General features: G+C 37.0%; 1 protein-coding gene across 4 annotated transcripts in view; it reads left to right on the forward strand.

The window, feature by feature from the left end:
- The window catches only part of CDC14A (cell division cycle 14A), a 96,760-nt gene that overhangs the window by 36,316 nt on the left and 37,851 nt on the right, over nt 1-22,593 (forward strand). For all 4 annotated transcript variants that reach the window (XM_039348480.1, XM_039348477.1, XM_039348481.1 and 1 more), the window contains exons 6-10: nt 11,158-11,224; nt 12,270-12,332; nt 13,385-13,472; nt 16,286-16,516; nt 18,370-18,508. In XM_039348480.1, the coding sequence (XP_039204414.1) occupies nt 11,158-11,224; nt 12,270-12,332; nt 13,385-13,472; nt 16,286-16,516; nt 18,370-18,508 (588 nt within the window). The remainder of the gene's footprint in view (nt 1-11,157; nt 11,225-12,269; nt 12,333-13,384; nt 13,473-16,285; nt 16,517-18,369; nt 18,509-22,593) is intronic.

Raw genomic sequence — 22,593 nt, forward strand, 5'->3', positions numbered from 1 at the left:
GAAAAAGCAGCTTCTATATGTTTGGGAAGAAAGGCGTTGTATGAAAATAGAACAAAATTTTAAATACTATATTTTATTTCTATATTTTTTGGGGTACATATTTTTTTCTCTTTCTAAGAACTGTACCATCATTTTATGCTGGAAGATTATTTCTTTTTTCACATTATATTTTAAAAGACAGAAAAAAAGGAAATGGTGTCTGGAAAAGATCTTTTTTAACCTACTGAGGACATCTAGTGGTGAAAACGTAACACTGCAACTTCTAGCTACTGTTTGAAGATGGAATAGACCTGACCTTCAAATTATTTTTGAAGAGAAAAGATAAGTTGTGCAGCTATGAGAATTGTGGGGTGGATACTGCCTAATTTTTTTAATTAAATATAGCCTCCACAAAAAAGAAAAAAGAGACTCTTTTTAATTACTATAAAAATGGAGAAACCTCAGTTACAATTGAACTGTAAACTTATATTGGAAAAGATTTATGAGGCTACTGCAGAAAATATGTGCTATGATGAAAGAGTTTACTACAAAATTAAGATCCAGAAATCTCACTTCAAACATTCAAACTGATGTCCAGACTATAGCTGACTATTCTATAAATCAAAACATACTAGAAGAGGAATCAACAGAGATAAAAGAGGAACTTATTCTATCTTATAAACTTTCCATCTGTAACTCTGAGGAACAGAAGAAACAAAGATTGAGATTTGAAACTACAAAGCAACGATGCTTTAAGAATCAGAGAAATAGATGCCTAATGTAACCCTCTTGATTTCCTCTTCTCATTAGCATTCTCTGCGGTCGATTCTCCTTGTTATCTGGGTTGATTAAAATATGCCTTTTTGAAGTCCAAGAGGTGACTTGGGCTGAGAGAGAGCGACTGACCCAAAGACATCCGGCTGGCTTTTATGCCTAAGGCAGTACTAGAACTGACCATCTCCTGGTGATTGGCCCAAGGTCATCCAGTTGGCGGTCATGCTTAAGACAGGACTAAAACTCATGGTTTCCCAGTTTCTAGCCTGGTGCCTTAACCATTAGACCAGGGGTAGGTAACCTTGGCTCCTTTATGACTCGTGGACTTCAACTCCCAGAATTCTTGAGCCAGCCATACTGAGGGGAAAGGGAGAGGTTTGCAAGCTGAGCCATGACGGCTCAGGAATTCTGGGAGTTGAAATCCACGAGTCATAAAAGAGCCAAGGTTGCCTACCCCTGCACTAGACCAAACAGATTCTCTTTCACAAAAACAAACTCCACAGAAGGGATTGTTTGTTTGTTTGTTTGTTTTGGCACTTCAATATTGCTGTGGAAAAAAATGTCAAACCAGGCCAGTCAAAGACTCTGTGGGGTTTGCAGAGGTGGGATTGAATAGATACTTAACAGGAACAAGGAGATGCTGATCTAGAACTCGCCCATGGCAGTCACCTGTAACCCCTAGGTCCATCCCCATGCTATGTCATCATAAACTCACTGAGCAGATACCTGCTCTGACTTTCTCTACAAAAACTGGGGAGAGACCAGAAACACAAGTCAGTCAAATGTTTGTCTTCCATCCTGAAGGGGAGTTGTCAGAATTAAGAGGGCCAGCAAATGATAGGGGAAGGAAAGTTTTAGCCAGTAAAAGAGGTGACAAATGCAGGCTATTTCCTCAAGGAAAATTTGTCTTGATTCCACACACATCAGAACATCTAAGACATAGCAAAGAACCTTGAAGAAAGCATGCAAAAACTTGGACTGAAAAATATCCAGGGGTTTAAAGGTATTATAGATGCATTCCTGTGAACCATACAGCATCTGTGGAACAGGTTTAGGTTTAAACAGTTTTGTAGCAGCAAGGATGGACTTGTCGCCCCTGGAATGGAAAATGTTCGATATTTTGTTGGTTCTGTTATTATTTTTTCCAACAAGCTCTAGAGTGCAAAATATTGTTCATTTAAATGGTTAAATGCAAGAAATGTAAGCACATATATCAAAAATTTAAATCTTATAGATTAAGTGAGAGGAAGTATATCTGTTATTTAGGAATTCAGTTCAATTATTCATTGATGCCATACATGTTATTTATATCAATTTACATTATTTATGTATTGACATTATAGTCCAACAAGTAGACCTTTGCATCAAAGTCTGCTAAAACAAGTTTTCACTGTATTGTTGAGCTTTGAGGTTGAATGACTCTCGTCTGCTTTTTTTTTATACTGATGTGGTTGGCATCGTCAGAAGCAGAACCAGTTGCTTTGTATGTGCCTTTCAGTAACAAAGGCCTCTGAACTGGGCTGACTAGGTTCTTGTATTTGAATCTGGCAAGCTGATATCTGATTGGGCCATGTCACATCAATCCCAAAAAGCTGATTCCTGATTGGTTCCTTGTCCAATTGGTCTATTTTGAAGAAATTTTAAGAGTATCAGTTTCTGATTGGTCTGTCTTTGGGACTGCTGATTATGTAGGAGGACTTCTGATTGGTTTATTTTTGAAGAAGTCTTCATTGGATAGATTTTATTAGCCATTTTGGATCTAATTCTCACTAACAGATGAAATGATAGACGGTGTTAAGCCATAGGAACCCTGAGAGGAAGTGATCATGCAATATTAGAATTCAACATTATAGAAGCACAACCAATAGAACACAGTCAAACTAGAGTCTTGGACTTCAAGAGAGCTAATTTCAATAAACTTAGAGAGGGCTTGGGAAGGATTCCATGGATGAGAATCCTCAAGGGGAAAACAACTCAAGAAGCTTGGGAAATTTTGAAAAATGAGATAATAAAAGCACAGTCTAGCACAATACCAACAAAGAGGAAAAATAACAGCTCTCAAAAGAAACCAGCATGGCTGCATAAAGAACTCTCTGACAAATTGAAAGATAAAAAGGACAAGTATAGAAAGTGGAAAGAGGGGAACATAACTAAGTCAGAATATCAGCAAATAGCCCGAGCCTGCAAAGATGAAGTGAAGAAAGCCAAGGCTCAAAATGAACTAAGGCTTGCGACCAAAGTCAAAAATAACAAAAAAAGCTTCTTTCAACATGTAAAAAACAAGAAAAAAGTGAAGGAAATGATTGGTCCATTAGTGGGTGGAAGTGGCAAGAAGGTGACAAGCAACAGGGAGAAAGCAGAACTATTTAACTCATTTTTTGCATCTGTCTTTACACAAAGGGAAAAAACAGACCAACCTATCAAAAATAGTGCCATAAAAAACAAAACAGAAACACAAGTTAAGATAGGCAAGAAAATGGTTAGGGAGCACCTGTCCAGCCTAGATGAGTTCAAATTGCCAGGACCAGATGGATTACACCCCAGAGTTCTCAAGGAACTGGCAGATGTGATATCGGAGCCACTGAACTATATTTTTCAAAGATCCTGGAACACAGGGGAACTACCAGAGGACTGGAAAAGAGCTGATGTAGTTCCCATCCTCAAAAAAGGAAAAAAAATGGATCCAGGAAATTACAGACCTATCAGCCTGACCTCAATACCTGGGAAGATCCTGGAAAAGATAATCAAACAACGAATCAACGAACACCTAGAGGCAAACAAAGTCATTACTAAAAGCCAACATGGGTTTGTCAAAAATAGATCATGCCAGACAAATCTTATTGCATTCTTTGACCAAGTGACAAAATTAGTGGATCAGAGGAATGCTGTGGACATAATTTACTTGGACTTCAGTAAGGCATTTGATAAAGTAGATCACAACCTACTACTTGACAAGATAGAAAAATGTGGGGTAGACAGAACCACCACCAGATGGATCCGTAGCTGGCTGACCGGCCGTACTCAGCGAGTGGTCCTCAATGGAACTGCATCTATATGGAGGGAAGTGTGTAGTGGGGTGCCCCAGGGCTCTGTTCTGGGCCCAGTACTCTTCAACATCTTCATCAACGATTTGGATGAAGGGATAGATGGGGAACTCATCAAATTTGCAGACGACACCAAGCTGGCAGGAATAGCCAACACTCCAGAAGACAGCTTCAGATACAGAAGGATCTGGACAGACTTGAACACTGGGCACTAACTAACAAAATGAAATTCAATGGTGAAAAAAGCAAGGTTCTACATTTAGGCAAGAAAAACCAAATGCACAAGTACAGCATAGGTGGCACCATGCTCAATAGTAGTAACTGTGAGAGGGACCTCGGAGTCCTAGTAGACAATCACTTAAATATGAGCCAGCAGTGTGCTGCAGCTGCCAAAAAGGCCAACACAGTGCTAGGCTGCATTAACAGAGGGATAGAATCAAGATCACGTGAAGTATTAATACCACTCTTCAATGCCTTGGTAAGGCCACACTTGGAATACTGCATCCAGTTTTGGTCACCACGATGTAAAAAAGATGTTGAGACTCTAGAAAGAGTACAGAGAAGAGCAACAAAGATGATTAGGGGACTGGAGGCTAAAACATATAAGGAACGGTTGCTAGAATTGGGTATGTCTAGTTTAACGAAGAGAAGGACAAGGGGGGACATGATAGCAGTATTCCAATATCTCAGGGGCTGCCATAAAGAAGAGGGAATTAAGCTATTTTCCAAAGCACCTGAAGGCAGGACAAGAAGCAACGGGTGGAAACTAATCAAGGAGAGAAGCAACCTAGAACTAAGGAGAAACTTCCTGACAGTGAGAACAATTAATCAGTGGAACAGCTTGCCTCCAGAAGCAGTAAATGCTCCAACACTGGAAGTTTTTAAGAAGAGACTGGACAGCCATTTGTCCGAAATGGTGTAGGGTTTCCTGCCCAAGCAGGGGGTTGGACTAGATGACCTCCAAGGTCCCTTCCAACTTTACTACTATTATTATTATTATTATATAGGGACACTACTAGATGTAAAAGCCAATAAGTTTTCATATATTTTAGTAAGGCTTCTATTGAACCATGCTGTGTTGAAAATCATCTCTAGAACATTAGTCATAAGAAAAAGTTACAGAACAGTGCTCCCATTAAACTCCTGTGCTGTTGGGTAAAAAGGGCACACTAATTTCTCATGCAATGAATGAACATTGCTCATGAAATGAATATTTGTTAATGTGTTAAATACACACTAAATAATGAAACGAATATTTGTTAGTGTGTTATGTACTTGAATCTTGTAGAAAAGATATTTTGACTAACCTGATTTAATTTTGAGTTAATTTGAATTAAATAATTTTTATTTAAAAACGTATGAGCAGATAGGACCTTTCAATTATTGTGCTGTAAATTGAGCCCTCTTGAATGTAATAATCACTACAAGCCAGGAAAACAATTCATGCATGCCTGAATTGTCAAATATATGTACCACTTCAATAGCCCAAACATTCAATCTGAGCAAAAATATTATGTATATCATACTTATCATAATTAATAATTTAATATTGGTGATTGTATTATACCATAGGTATGTTGAATTGGATAACCAAGATACTTTGAATGGGATCCATCAATGGAAAATTATACAACCATGAAACAGTGCTTATAGACTACAGTAATCCACATGGCTCTGAGCAGAGAACAATTTGAAAATGTAATACATTAGAGGAATTAGTGGAAGAAAGTTTTTAAAGAATTTATTACACACATATACAACTTCTAGAGCTTTAAAGCATGTCTGGCATTGAAGAATGTTCTTTGTTTGCATGAGTGCCCCATCTTGATGTTTGTTGCTATGGAAAGAATATATAAGTATAGTCATAGCTTTGTTAATAGTGCATTGCAAATGTGGTCTTGTCAGAACATGCTGTACAAATAAAAATAAGGATCCCTCACTGTGAAAGAGTGTTTTCAGTAGATAAGCTTTTAGAGATTTAGTATAGTACTAACTCCTTAATTGTGGTTTCATAAGATCTTCCTACAAATCTTTCAGTGTTCTGAGAAAGGCAAATTTGCTAAAATACCTCCCAATGTGTGCCTTTTTGCTCAATTCACTGGATGTGAAAATTGAATTTGTTATTTTATTTCTTCGTTTTCTTTCAGAGGTTCATGTTGGTGTACCGAGCACTCCCTCTTCCTTTTTCTCACAAAATGAAGTTGGTTGAATCTTGGTTTCCCAAGATTAATTGAAGTAACATATTGTCTCAGGCCCCTAAAGTATCCTAAGATCATGTCAGTGAAATATAGTAAAGGAGAGATTGAGATCCCCCTATAGATCCTGTACAACACGTACAATTTCAACACTGTATAATTCTACATAATTTTTAAAATAAAATTATATCACAACTAACTTAAGGAGGAAGCCTTAATGTTGTGACTTTAGTATTTATTTATTTATTTATTTATGAGACTTATATACCGCTTTAAGTGCAAGCACTCTCTAAGCGGTATGGTCAGTTGAGCAGGAAACTTGCCAAATATAATTTTTTTTAATACATGAAATCCTGTTTTTTATCCTATTTGGCATCAGCTCTGCAGTGTATGTAGGTTGTAGCCAATCCAAAGTGTGAAATTTGATTTAATATGATTTTTAAAAATTGATACCAGGTTCCATTTAATATGCAAAATTCAATTAGTGTGAGACTAGCATGCACATGGTTGGCGCTAGCACATGTACAGTTGTGCTGGGTTTTTAGATGCTACTTGATTGTGCAAAATGGAGAAAGGTTTCTATTTGAGGAAAACTTTTAAAAAAGGCTTATTTTGAAGAACCACAGCAGAATACTGAAGTAATGGCATTAATCGAGACCTACCTATAGAGATTACTCCTAAATTCTCTGAATAAATCTGTACTAAAAATTGGTATGATTTGTCCCCAAAGTTTCCTTTGTCAAGTAAGTCATTTTCATAACAATTGCCCAGCTTATATAGAACTGGAAGATTCTTAATGAAACTCTCCCAAACTTTAAAAGTTTCTCGTGCACAAAACTCCTTGTAACTGCTTTCTCAATAGAGGATTTTTTTTTCTGTCCATAACAGGCAACAGAATCTGCAAGCAGTGTTAAGTATAATTGCTAAACATACACCTGTTTCTTGATTTTTCAATGATAGTTGAATGGGGAAGTACCAAAATTTGATTTTTAAGATGGCTTCTGAATTGTGCAAGCATTATCTGAATTAAATTGTATGTTAGGTCTCAGCCCTAACAGAATTCAGTACAGTGTGTTTTGAAAGGTTTTCTGATCTTTTCTGCCAGATGTTGTTTGTTTGTTGTTTTAAAATACTTAGCAATTGGATTATAGTATGCAGTTAAATGTTATCAAATCTTGATGTTGACTAAGAGCAAGGTAGTTGTTAATCATTCATCCTGATTTCTGACATGGAAGATGAAATATATCAGCACGAAGAAATAAATACAAATTTGCTATTGACAATATCTTATGTTATAATATGAAATTAGATATGGCATCTGGATACCTGTATCAAATCCTTCTTCAGAGAATAAAGGAGTGCTTGCTTCCCTGGTAAAGTTGTTCTGTGTATTTAAGGAAGACTGGAATATTTGCATCCAAAAGTAGACTTTCAGAAAAAATCGACTCTGGAAGAAAATTAGTAATTTTCAGATGCTACTCAAACAGCAGTTTGGATGGAATAGAAATTATTTGGGTATATTATAATCAGAATTCACTGGAGAAGGGCCTAATGCTGGGAAAGATTGAGGGCAATAGAAGAACGGGACGACAGAGAATGAGATGGCTGGATGGAGTCACTGAAGCAGTAGGCGTGAACTTAAATGGACTCCAGAAGATGGTAGAGGACAGGAAGACCTGGAGGAACATTGTCCATGGGGTCGCGATGGGTCGGACACGACTTCGCAATTAACAACAACAAATATAATCAGTAATTCACATGATATAAAAATATTTGCTAATTCAGTTCTGTTTCTGAATACTCTAGAGACCATCAAGTAATATTCATTTATACTGCAATTGCATGTTCATTTATATTGTCTTGCTTTAGATGAGGAGAGATATATGTGCTTCACCCTTACAATTAAGGAGGAGCTTTCACATGTAGAATTTTGTATACTGCTTATCAAGATAACTTAATTTTATTTATGCAAATTTATACTTCTTCACAACTTTGTTTTCTAGTATTAGTTGAAGAACTAGAAAATTACACATATTTTTATTAATCCTATCTTGATACTTGAGCTTTAACTAAGCATCTTCTGTTAATTGCAACTACTGCTACAAAAAAAAATATATTATAAAAAGTGCTTTTACAGTAAAATCTGCCGGGATACTATTATAAGTGTGGACTACACATGCAATATAGATACTAAGCAAAGAGTATTAGTTAAAATCATTTTTAAGCTGAGAATTCTATGCTTTTTTTTAGATTGATATACAAATTACAATTGAGAACATTCAGATATTTATTGCATATCATAAGGTATAAGGATAAATAAGTTTACTGATACTTTCAAGTTTGCTCAGGTTGCAGGTGGAAAGATTCATCCATAATCTTTGGGCTATATTATTTAACATTTATTTTAATCAATGAATTAAAGGGGGTTTTGTGGGGGGGATTAAAAATTTAAAGAAAAGTACTTAAATAAGATATATATTAGAGATGTGTTAGCCCGTCCAACATACAAAATGTATCTTTTATAATAATGGGATCCTGAAATTTATTTGTACCTCTTCTGAGAACAGATTATTTTTCAGATCCCATTTAATTTATTATAGCTCATTGTTGTCACATTAGACTTGTCAATTTTAATTAGCACATCTGGCAGTACATCATTTTCACACACTTGGTTCTTAGATGGCAGGCATTTAAAACTTGCCCTAAAGGTTCATTTGCTATTTCATGTGAATTCATCTTCACTTATATCTCCTTTAAAACATTATGGAGTTCTCTGTTTGATTGAAATCAACTATATATATTGTAGTGTTTTTTGTACTTTGGCCCTGTTAAAATCTTTATGTTTAATATAACTCATTGGAAAGAATCTAATTGCTTTTGCTACTAATCCTGATCATACTGCCTCAAGCACTGTAAAGCTCTATTGAATGATGAATGATTAATCAGAAAATATACTTCACTTTGGGCAAGAAACTGTATTGTTGCCTAGCTTTTTCCATGCATAAATTTCAAACTTTCCTTTTATAAAACATTAACAAGTTTAATTAACAAAGAAATTGCTCTGTTTTAAAAATATGGTTTCTGCTTCTTCCAGGAGCAAACTGTAAATATTCAGATTCTATCAGTATCTGTAATATTTGTTGCAATAACTGACACAATTCTCACAGGAGAAAATATACACCTTGTTGCTTTTACTATTGATTATTTTATAGGAATAACCGTATCTTTCATAAGTTAAAGCAAACAGGCATATGCTCTTACTGTGAAGATCATTTCCTTAAAAGTCGATTGAACTGGAGGTTACAGGAATGGGGATTGATATATATGCAAAAATTTGTATAACAAATATATTAAAGCAGAAATATATACACATTGTCTTCTTAACAGTAATCCAGTGAAATAAAACGCTAATAAGACTTTTAATAGTACATTACTATGTTTTTAATTGGAATTACAAAATGGATATTAGAGATTCATAATCGTCTATAGCAGTGGTTCTCAACCTTTTTAATGCCGTGACCCCCAACCAGTTGTAAGTCGAGGACTACTCAACTGGTGCAGCACCGTTTGCAGAATGGGACTTTTGGCGGGCTCAGCAGGGCAGAGATAGCCTGGACAATTTCTATTGGCTTTTGAAAGCCAATAGAATTAGACTCTATTCAAGAGATTCTATTCTATTGGCTTTCAAAAGCCAATAGAATAAAAGGGAGTAGCACAGCTAAGGAAAAGGAGGAAAAAATGGCGGACTGCATTGTTTGGCGACCCCTGTGAAATGGTCTTTCGACCCCAAATGGGGTCCCGACCCACAGATTGAGAACCACTGGTCTATAGACACTGGACATTTTGGTAAACATTAAGGTATTCAATTTTGATTGTAATCACAAAATTATATAATATATGAATGTGGTAGTAACTGTACTGCTTTTAAATAAAGTAGACTTCAACTACTGGTACTCCTTGACTTGCAACCACAATTGGAATTTTGGTTGCTAAACAGTGCAGCCATTAAACGAGCCATCATGTGATTGGACCTAATTTTCAGCCATTTTTGCTACGGTTGTTAAGTGTACCACACGGTTAAGCTGCAATCGTTGTAAAGGCAAGCCAGTTGCCAAGCATTCAAATCACAATCAGATAACTGCAAGGGTAGTACAACTATTTTAACCGAAATATTGAGAGCTGTAATATTAATTATGTAATATAAATTTTAGAAATCAATAAAAAGCCTAAAATAATATTCATCTAGGTCAAGGGTCTTCAGACTTAGCCCTTTTATGACTTGTGGACTTCAGCTCCCAGAATGCCTCAGCCAGTGTGCCTGGGTGAGGCATTCTGGGAGTTGGAGTCCACAAGTCATAAAAGGGCCAAGTTTGAAGACGCCTGATCTAGGTAAATGTAATACAGGCCATCCTTGACTTACAACCATTCGTTAGTGACTCTTCCAAGTTACAATAACACTGCAAAAAGTGACTAATGACTGTTTTTTTCACACTTGCAACTGTTGCAACATCCCCCGTGGTCACATATCAAAAGTCAAATGCTCAGGGTGGTTGTAGTGTGCTGATGTCATGTTATCAGCCTTTCCAATCTTCTGATGAGCAAAATCAGTGGGGAAGCCAAATGCACTTAACAACCATGTTACTCACTTAACAACTGCAGTGCTTCACAACAACTGTGACAAAAAAGATCGTAAAATGGGGCAAATCTCACTTTACAGATTTCTCACTTAACAACAAAAGTTTTGGGCTCAATTGTCACAAGTCAAGGACTACTGGTTTTTTTTTACGTGTAATCCACCTGTTGTCTATTTTATTTTTATTCAAACTAATGTTTGAAAACTGTTATACTAAAATACACTAAAATAATGGGCTTTAGAATAATCCCATTAAATGGGAATCTAAAGTGTGTAGAGATACTGTACAATTTTCCTCCTTTTAAAAAAACCAGTTACTTCATTTAAAAATAATCCTATTAAACTTTTAAATAAATACCCATTCTATTAATTAGTAGAAGCAACCCCTCTCTACAGATTTAGGCGTATAATTGAACTGTGATATCAAGATCGAATTTTTTAGAAATCTAAAAGCTTGAAGGCCACACGGCACTCACTTCAGTGTTATCACTGCTTTCTGTTCCTCTGACATGTTAATATCCCATTTTCATAGGGATGCTTCGTTTGGGAACTGCACATATAATCTATCTATTCTCGACTGTCTACAAGGACTAAAAAAGGTAACATTATAGTGCTTACGTGAAAGGAAATAGCTTCGTAGAAATTTTTCAAGATTGTAACCCAGGACATTGGTAAGCCAGGATCAGCTTTACTTTCCCTTTCATTCTTCAAGTCAAGTGATAGCTTAGTAATTTTTCAGTAGCTTCAAGTTGCGTGTTTTATGCTTTTCTTTTTTACATGTTTTTTTAAAACCTTTGAGGGCATAATTAAGAATAAAAACAACATAGATTGGGAGGGCAGGGGACTAAGCCTTTTAAAGTGCCCATCTAAGATACCCTAGGAACATTTTCCAGTCTATGGAAAACATAAAACCAATTAAGGTGCTTTGTTTGAAGCAGCCCCAGTTTGTTTTTACTCCATTTTTTTGAGGGGGGGGAGGGTTTGCTTCACAGTATTAACAATATGTGAAGATCAGACTGGAACAGAACAAAGAACCTGCAGTATCTAGAGTAGTGAAAATAAATCCTAAAGAAAAATAATTATTTTTCTTATGTCTGTTTCGGCTGCTAGAGAGAAAAGGGGGTTACCATGCAGAACAATGGCACACAATAAAATTCCAGTTTCTTGGGTGTTACGTTCTAACAAGACGCTAAACCATTTTAGAAAGTGGACTGTTTTTCTTGCCAAGCCTCTGGATGGATAATTTCAAAAGTTCCTGATAAGTTTTTTTTTTTCCCCAAAGCAAGAAATTTCTAGTTTAAGAAAGAAGCACATACATCTTCTGAATTTAATCATTGGGAGAGATAAAAGGTAGCATCTCTAGCAACATGTTTCTTGTTTCTATTACAGTCTGTTCACTTTTAGTTAGCTATTCTTTCTGGATCCAAATGGAAATGTTTGAGTCAAAGTAGTTGGTTTTGCTAAGTCACAAACTGTACAACAAGTAACAATCTTGTCTCAATTATAATTATATCAACAGCATAAAAACAATTTCTAAAGATGTAAAATAAGCATTAATTCAATGTATATTATTTCAGAAGGGACTGGATTCTTTATTTTTTTTTATGAACAGTTTCATGAAAATTTGATACGCTTTTTTTCTAGGCCTTACAACATGGATTTGTTGATTTCAAAACATTTGATGCAGATGAATATGAACACTACGAGGTCTGTATATCTTTTAAATGCTGAGTTTGCTAATTTACAGATAGGAAATTTGGTGTACTAGTGCTGATTTCTAAATTTGTTGTGTAGGTTTTGAGTTTCTCTATCATAAAAGTACTAAGGAAAAGGAATAAAAGATTAGTTACAATTCCAGCATTATCTGACACCTGAATAAGATAATTTATATAATATTTAATGGTATTAAAAATTCATTGTTGCTACAAATCTAGGAAGATGCATTGGTTGATTAATTCCCAGACCTAGAAAAGATTTACATTTACTTGACAATTAGCTTGTGGAATCTCCTCATTACTTTAGGTTGTACTAGTGTCTGTTTTATTGAGTGATGTGGCATCTCTTAGCCTAATACAATGCTTATTAGTAGTAAATCTGAAACAATGCTTCAAGAGTATAGTTAAAAATATATATGTATTAAGTCACATTTTTTTCAATAAGGAATAATAGGCAGATTAACCAATTGCTATGTAAAATCATTACCTTAAGTAATATTAAGATAATTTGTTAAGTTGACATTTTCAAGCAGTGCTTAAATCTTCAAAATTATTTCCACTTATCTGTGTAATCTTGCTACTAAAAGTATAATGTACAGTGATTTCAACTGACACAGAATCCTACTCATAATTCATTTTTTGATATAAGTGGAGTTACACTTGGTCTTGCAAAAAAAATTTAAAGTGCAGGAAGCTGTACTTACAATGTAAAAATATTAACGCTGATTGGTTTTAATTATGTATTGTTTTAAACATCAATTTTACAAATGTTCATAATATGGCATACTTCCATTGCTTTTATGAATTCTGAAAATAAAAGTAATTGTTGGTCCTCTTGATGATTCATCAGTAGAATTAGATGGGTTTTTTTTTAATACTAGCAAATTGCCTTGAGTAATCTTTCAGCAAACTGTTTTCCCTGAGTGACATTAGTCAGACATTAAAGCAAAGTTACATTTTAATTAACTTTTCAAAACAAGATGCTATTGAAAAATTGAAAAGAGATTTTTTTTAAGTATTTTTTTCTCCTTTTATTTTCCATAGAGGGTAGAAAATGGTGACTTCAATTGGATTGTCCCTGGAAAATTCTTAGCATTTAGTGGACCACATCCGAAGACCAAGATTGAAAATGGTATTTATCTTTTTTTTTTTTTTTTGATGGGATGGTGACATAGAATTTTGGTTTTGTTTCCTATGGCTAATCATTGACTATAGTCTAGAGTTGCTATGTTTACCCAAGTAATTACTGTCCACAAAATTTGTTTTGACAAATATTTGATAGCAATTCTGAGCAGCAATTTTGGGTAATATTGAAATCCAGGAAGGAATTTCATGCACAAGAAAGCCTTGGGTATATGCAGGCTTTTGGACATTATATTGTTTAGGAAACAATAATTGTTTACCAATACTGAAAAATTTAATTTTTAGTATGAAGGCAACTTCGCATTTTCAACGAGTAAAATAGTCTATCTAGGGCACTGGTGGCGAACCTATGGCACGCATGCCAGAGGCGGCACTCAGAGCTCTCTCTGTGGGCATGCGCGCTGTTGCCCCAGCAGAGTTCGCCAGAATAGCGAGCACATGGCACTTGGAAGTGATAGGGCAGGAAGTGAGCGAGAAAGTGGCATTGGCCCCCGGGGATGGCGAGGGACTGGCCCCTGTCATGCTCACTCAGTCTGCCGTGACCACTGCAGCCACGCCCATCCAACGGGCCATGCCCCATGCCCCTCCTCAGGGCACCACAATGCTGATGCAGCCCTGGCACTTTGCAATAAATAAGTAGGTTTTGGATTGCAGTTTGGGTACTCGGTCTCTAAAAGGTTCGCCATCACTGATCTAGGAGAGTTTGCCTATAGTAGCAAGGTCTGTGTTTTTACCTCCAATTTTTAAAACTTTTCACCTCTCCCCCTTTAAAAATTGCTCTAGAAATACCCTCAAAACTCTAGGGTAGATTTTGAGAAAATGTGGAATTGAGTTCTGTGGAGAACGTAGAATTGTGATGTCCCATAACACAATTGAATTTCTTTTCTTAAATCCACATTATCCAAGTACACATTTTTGAAATTTTGATCATCATTTTAAGGCCATCCATTGTAATGAAAATCCCTTTCTTTTGCTTGTAATTTTCAGTCCCCTCTAGTAACCAGTTTCTAAAATCATCATTTATCTTTGTTATGATTTACTCTATTCAAGATAGCTAAAATATATCTGTTTCACACAAGAAGCTCTTTATTTTTTATAGCTAATTCCAAAATCTTATAGCCAAAGTCAAATCAAAAGCTTATTTAGCTTTTTTATTTCAAATTCTTTAAGTTCTTAAGCCTATGATTGATTTTTCTTTTGTTCAGAGTTGAAGATAAACTCACCTGATGAAAACATTTAACCATTTTAAAGCAGTTAGATTTGAACCAACGAACTTGAAAATGATGAATAGGCAATTTCTGAAAGTGATTAGGAAGTGAGGTTTGTGACTTCTGGGGAAGATATGGTAAACTGAAGGGATACAAATGACAACCATGGTAAAATCAAGAGCCAGCTAGTAGACTAGCTTTTTGTAATTCCTCTCTGGGCAAGGAGAGGACTTGAGATCACCCACAGTTGTTCCTCATGAGGAGACTGCAGGATAGTGATCTCCAGTGGATATAGAGCTCTGGGAGATGAAGGAATAGCCATCTTGCTCAAACCAGCTGTCGGAACCTTCAAGGACACTAGATTCGTATACCTTTTCTAATCACTTTTAGAAATTGCTTTTTAAATGATTTTCAGCTATTAGGAGCCTTTGGATCAACGAGTCTGAAAGCACAGGGTGTTTCCTTCAATTCTTAGCAAAAGAAAGTTTAAATAATAAGGTGTTGTTTTTTTTTTGAATAAACATCAAAAGGGTAATTAGAACTTTGATTTTGGAAAGTAATCACATGAGGGTACTTTATTTTCCAAGGATTAGACACAATGCAGTGTAGCAAATCTGTACAAAAACTGCAGCATAATAAAAGATTACAAGGTTGTTGCTGATTTTTGAATGTTTAGAACAACATTGTTGATAGGCACATGCAATTCCGTGATCACTACCAATTGATTCCCCCACACACACAAATATCAGTTTTATCTCAGCCTTATAAAATCAGTGAACATTACCTTAAATATGTATCCATTTTTAAAACAATTTCATTTTGGTACTATTTTAAGAAGTTGTATAAAAAGAAGTGATGGAAATAAAGTATGTGCATGTAAAATTTCATTGCGTTGAATATAGTTAGTTAAAGGAAGAAGTAGCAAATCAGTCAAAATAACTATGCCAAATCTCTCTCAAATATTTACAGTTGTATGTACCGTAAATGCCGGCGTATAAGACGACTTTCGCGAGCGCTGAAATCGGCGCCAAAGACGGGGGTCGTCTTATACGCCGGAAATACTGGTAGTTTCCGGCGTATAAGACGACATTCTAGGAATGCGGCCTGGCTATAAAGACGGGGGTCGTCTTATACGCCGGGTTGCCTTGAACGCCGGCATTTACGGTAGTACTTTCCAAATATTCAAACTTTTAAAAAATTATTATGTTTTTCATGGTAAGAAAGATTCCACAAAAAAGCTTTCTTCCGGTTTAGAACTAACAAGAAGAAATGACTTCTCAGAATATTGGCTGGAGCCCTTTAATGTTCTGTGATGTTGTTGTTGAAGATCTTTAACACTAAAGCATTCAGCTTTGCAACTTTGAATAGATTTGCTTAATAATACTTGTATTACTAATAGAAGAGAACATGATGATGTTACCTAGTTGGGTAATGAAATGTCTGCAAGAAAACAACCAAGCTCAGAGAGTACCAGAACCCCTCAATATGTGTATTATTTTAAAGTAATTTATTTTCAACATATGGTGTTCTTAAGGGTTCAGCTACTTGGAGATGAGATGGAAACATCCAAGTATTCTCACTCTGCTTGTTGTAGGTTATCCACTTCATGCACCCGAAGCCTATTTCCCATACTTTAGGAAGCATAACATAACAACCGTCATAAGGCTCAACAAAAAGATTTATGAAGCAAAACGCTTCACAGATGGTGGGTTTGACCACTACGATCTATTCTTCATTGATGGTAGCACCCCAAGTGACAGTATACTGCAACAGTTTTTGAACATCTGTGAGGAAGCAGAAGGTGCTATAGCTGTACATTGTAAAGGTAAGTCTGAATTGCAATACTAAATCTGTTTGACATAAAAATTAGAATTAAAATTTCTATCCTAATATATTTGCTGACTTATATAAATTACTCCAAATCATACATTTTAAAACTCTGACCTTGCATTGATTTTTTCCTATCTGCAGAGCCATTTTTATTCCACTGAGTGATGCTATTGCCTTTTTTTTGGTAAAGATTTCTCAATTAGTATTCTTTAGAATGTTCGGTTCTTATCCATGTGTAAGAATAGTAATGAATTTCCATGATTTGTATGTGGGATGCCTTAACATCTTGAATCTTCTATTCCATTTCAATAAAATGATTTCACTTGAAAAACTTGAAAATATAGAGGAAGCAATATCACTTCTTTTTTTCATTAATAACTGACTGTTATTAAAAACATCCTCAGACTGCCTCCATTTGTGTTAGTTAATGATATATAATATATTTAATCAGTGGTGGTATTCAAATACCTGAACAACCAGTTTTCTGCGTGGACACCATTTCTGGAAGTCCATTCTGAGCCGGGGAGGCTTCCCAGGCCCAGAACAGCATACCAGAAGTGCATGGACGGCACTTCCGGAAGTCAATTCTAAGCCAGGGAAGCCTTCCCGGCTCAGAACGGACTTCCTAAAGTGGAATCCATGCACTTCCAGCAGTCCGTTCTGGGACTTGTGAAAGGGGCTAGGGCATCAGCCAGTTCACTGAGGTCAACAAAAAATTAGCTACCAGTTCTACTGAACAGGTCCAAACCGGCTGAATCCCACCTCTGTGTTTAATTCATATTCTAACATCTTCATCTGTTAAATGGTTCCACACATTAAAAGGAAGATACCAATATTAAGATCGTACTTGGTTTACAACAGCAATTAGGACCACTAATTGTAAAGTGTGTAGTTGTAAAGTGTGACATCATGTGACTGTGTCACTTAGTGATATTAATTCCAGCAATCCTGAGTGACGCTGTTACGTGAGGACCACTCGAGTTGTTAAACAACCTCATGTGGCCACAAGTGCTGACTACCTACCATCTTCCCCATTGACTTTGCTTGTGGGAAGCTGGCAGGGAAAGTTGGAAATCGCAATCACATATCTGTGGCTTGTTGCAACATTGTAGCCATGAGCTGGGTGATAAGTACTCATGATTATGCGACTGCAGGTAAGCTACAATGATTGGAACTCCAAAGACCCATTATAAGTCCCCCTCATTCAGTGCTATCTTAACTTTGAATGCTCAATCAATGAATGATTGTAACCTGAGAACCAGCCATGCAGATCTAGCTCTGCAAATGCTTTTGATTTGACATTTGTAGGAAATAGGGCTACACAACCCCTTGGAAAGATAATTTGAGAAGTAATCAAAGTATCTTTCCGAATCAACATCTTGGAGGATCAAGGCAAAGCCTGGAATGCTTAAAGTACACCTTCTTCATTTTGGAAGTATCTTCTGTGCATGGATATACCTCAGAAGATCATAATAAAAGGACTTGAGTCAATTTGGTCAAATCAGCAGGAGCTATGGCTCCATCAGTGTTCTAATTTATAGCACTAGAAAAACCCCCAATATACCTGAGTTATGTAGAACAAGGAAGTGAAATGTTCTAGATTATCCCCATCAGGAATAGAAAAGGCCCCAGTGATTAAAACAAACATAAATCAAGCTGTGTAGAATATACAGGTTATTTTTCCTTTAATAGAGCTATGACATTTCTCGTCTCGTTTGACTATGAATTTTGTAAAACTTGAGTCCTAGGAACAAACATTTAGAATATATTTTGCATTGTTCAGTGCCAAATATTCAGCTGTTGGATCTCTAAACATTTAATGTTTATGTCTTTTTTTCATTAATGTAGCTGGGCTAGGAAGAACAGGAACACTGATTGCTTGTTACATAATCAAACACTATAAATTTACCCATTCTGAAGCCATTGCCTGGATACGAATGTGTCGGCCAGGTTCTATTATTGGACCCCAGCAACACTTCCTTGAAGAGTAAGTATAAGAACTACATTAATCATATAATAGATGCTCCAGGATATGTTCTTTTCCCCACCTGTACTGCTTAATAAATATTTATTAAGGCCACAAAACATGGTAATTTTTTGGGGAACTCCCTCTACCAAACTGTGTATATTGTTTGTATTATACAGTTTAATGAGTCCTGGAAAAGGTGTGTATAATATTACACTGCCACTGTAATGTTTTATGTTATTCAGTTTATTGTATTACTCATGTCTCAATATGCCGTTTTTAAAAGAGTTCCAGGAATCGGTTAAGTATCTGGAAAACGTTTGTCCCTTCTCTTGGTTTTGTTGCCTGAGCATATCATAACAAGTTACTTCCCCTTGTCAATATTTTGTGCTTTTTTTGTCAACTGTATCTCAATCTAATCCTCAAAAGAGAGCATCAGGATCTAATTAAAGTTCATTTGTAACTCTGCAACTTTTGTTTGAGGTCGGCTAATATTTTTCATCTGCCTTTGGAGAAACAGGAGAAAAAAATGCATTCATTAACTTTGCTGTTGTTGTTAATTGCGAAGTCGTGTCCGACCCATCGCGACCCCATGGACAACGTTCCTCCAGGTCTTCCTGTCCTCTACCATCTTCTGGAGTCCATTTAAATTCACACCTACTGCTTCAGTGACTCCATCCAGCCATCTCATTCTCTGTCGTCCCCTTCTTCTATTGCCCTCAATCTTTCCCAGCATTAGGCCCTTCTCCAGTGAGTCCTTCCTTCTCATTAGGTGGCCAAAGTATTTGAGTTTCAACTTCAGGATCTGGCCTTCTAAAGAGCAGTCGGGGTTGATCTCTTCTAGGACTGACCGGTTTGAACGCCTTGCAGTCCAAGGGACTCGCAGGAGTCTTCTCCAGCACCATAGTTCAAAGGCCTCAATTCTTTTGCGCTCAGCCTTTCTTATGGTCCAACTTTCACAGCCATACATTGCAACTGGGAAAACCATGGCCTGGACTATACGCACTTTTGTTGGCAGGGTGATGTCTCTGCTTTTTAGAATGCTGTCTAGATTTGCCATAGCTTTCCTCCCCAGGAGCAAGCGTCTTTTAATTTCTTGGCTGCAGTCCCCATCTGAGGTGATCTTGGAGCCCAGAAAAATAAAATCTGTCACTACCTCCATTTCTTCCCCATCTATTTGCCAGGAATTGAGAGGGCCGGATGCCATGATTTTGGTTTTCTTAATGTTGAGTTTCAAGCCAACTTTTGCACTCTCCTTCTTCACCCGCATCAAGAGGCTCTTTAGTTCCTCTTCACTTTCTGCCATTAGAGTGGTATCATCTGCATATCTTAGGTTGTTGATATTTCTCCCGGCAATCTTAATTCCAACTTTTGATTCATCTAGCCCTGCCTTTCTCATGATGTGCTCTGCATATAAGTTAAATAGGCAGGGCGACAGTATACAGCCTTGCCGGACTCCTTTTCCAATTTTGAACCAATCAGTGGTTCCGTGTTCGGTTCTCACTGTTGCTTCTTGACCCGCATATAGGTTTCTCAAGAGACAAATGAGATGGTCTGGTACTCCCATCTCTTTAAGAACTTGCCACAATTTGTTGTGATCCACACAATCAAAGGCTTTTGCATAGTCAATGAAGCAGAAGTAGATGTTTTTCTGGAACTCCCTAGCTTTCTCCATGATCCAGCGTATGTTGGCAATTTGATCTCTAGTTCCTCTGCCTCTTCGAAATCCTGCCTGTACTTCTGGTAGTTCTCGATCCACATACTGCTGGAGTCTAGCTTGTAGGATTTTAAGCATAACTTTACTAGCATGTGAAATGAGTGCAATGGTGCGATAGTTTGAACATTCTTTGGCATTGCCTTTCTTTGGAATTGGAATGTAAACTGACCTTTTCCAATCCTGTGGCCACTGTTGAGTTTTCCAAATTTGCTGGCAAATTGAGTGTAGCACTTTTACTGCATCGTCTTTTAAGATTTTGAATAGCTCAGCTGGAATACTGTCACCTCCACTAGCTTTGTTGTTGCTCAGATTTTCTAAGGCCCATTTCACTTCACATTCTAGGATGTCTGGTTCGAGGTCAATGACCATCTCATTGTGGTTATCTGGGATGTTAAGCTCATTCTTGTATAGTTCTTCTGTGTAGTTTTGCCATCTCTTCTTAATCTCTTCTGCCTCTGTTAGGTCTCTGCCATTTTGGTCCTTTATCATGCCCATCTTTGCATGAAACATTCCCTTCATATCTCCAATTTTCTTGAAGAGATCTCTGGTCCTCCCTATTCTGTTGTTTTCTTCTATTTCTTTGCACTGTTCATTTAAGAAGGCATTCTTATCTCTTCTAGCTATTCTCTGGAATTCTGCATTCAATTGGGTGTATCTTTCTCTTTCTCCTTTGCCTTTCGCTTCCCTTCTTTCCTCAGCTATTTGCAAAGCTTCCTCAGACAGCCATTTTGCTTTCTTGCATTTCTTTTTCTTTGGGATGGTTTTAGTTGCTACCTCTTGTACAATGTTGCGAACTTCCATCCATAGTTCTTCAGGCACTCTGTCTATCAGATCCAGTTCCTTAAATCTATTTGTCACCTCTACTGTATATTCATCAGGAATATGATTTAGTTCATACCTGAGTGGCCTAGTGCTTTTCCCTACTTTTTTCAATTTAAGCCTAAATTTTGCAACGAGAAGCTCATGATCTGAGCCACAGTCAGCTCCTGGTCTTGTTTTTACTGACTGTATAGAGCTTCTCCATCTTTGGCTGCAGAGCACATAGTCAATCTGATTTCTATGTTGACCGTCTGGTGATGTCCATGTGTAGAGCCGTCTCTTGGGTTGTTGGAAAAGAGTGTTTGTTATGACCATCGTATTCTCTTGACAAAATTCTATTAGCCTGTGCCCTGCTTCATTTTGTACTCCAAGGCCAAACTTGCCTGTTATTCCGGTTATCTTTTGGCTTCCTACCTTAGCATTCCAATCCCCCATGATGATAAGGACATCATTTTTTGGTGTTAATTCTATAAGGTGCTGTAGGGCTTCATAGAACCGGTCAATTTCATCCTCTTCAGCAGCAGTGGTTGGGGCATAGATTTGGACTACTGTGATATTGAATGGTTTGCCTTGGATTCGAATAGAGATCATTCTGTCATTTTGAGGATTGTATCCCAGTATTGCTTTTCCTATTCTTTTATTGACTATGAAGGCTACTCCATTTCTTCTGAGGGATTCTTGCCCACAGTAGTATACCTGATGGTCATCTGAGTTAAATTCACCCATTCCTGTCCATTTTAGTTCGCTGATTGCTAAGATGTCGATGTTCAGTCTTGTCATCTCTTTTTTGACTACATCTAGCTTGCCTTGATTCATGGATCTTACATTCCAGGTTCCTATGGAGAAAAAATCTTTACAGCATTGGACTTTCCTTTCACCACCAAATATATCCACAGCTGAGCGTCCTTTCGGCTTTGGCCCAGTTGCTTCATTCTTTCTGGCGCTACTAGTATAGCCCTCTGCTCTTCCCCAGTAGCATATTGGACACCTTCCGACCTGAGGGGCTCATCTTCCAGTGTCATATCTTTTTTCCTTTTAGTACTGTCCATGGGGTTTTCATGGCAAAGATACTGGAGTGGTTTGCCATTTCCTTCTCCAGTGGATCACATTTTGTCAGAACTCTCTGCTATGACCTGTCTGTCTTGGGTGGCCCTGCACGGCATAGCTTATAGCTTCATTGAGTTACGCAAGCCCCTTCGCCACGACAAGGCAGTAATCCATAAAGGGGATAACTTTGCTAAAAGTAGCTAAAGATGTGGAAGAGCTGACAATTAGCAAGGTTGCCTATCTGTGGTGCTAATTGGTATGGATCAGATCAAGCCATCTGGTTTGCACTATGGGATATATGGCAGTGGCAATGAACATCTGATAGTTATGTCTTGTGACCTGGGTGCACATACATGCTATAAATACATCACCCAAGGATGAAATTCGCACAGGGCTTTCTGATTTTATACCAGTACTGTAATACTGTAATAATATTATAATATTGCCCAAGTATTCGTTCAGGATGAATTGCTAAGAGCCATATAAAATGAAGCATGAGGTGTGAGGAATGCCTCCAAACTGT

The sequence above is a fragment of the Crotalus tigris genome, unplaced genomic scaffold (genome assembly GCF_016545835.1).
Source record: "Crotalus tigris isolate CLP2741 ecotype Arizona unplaced genomic scaffold, ASM1654583v1 scf7180000018155.2402879, whole genome shotgun sequence".
NCBI lineage: Eukaryota > Metazoa > Chordata > Lepidosauria > Squamata > Viperidae > Crotalus > Crotalus tigris.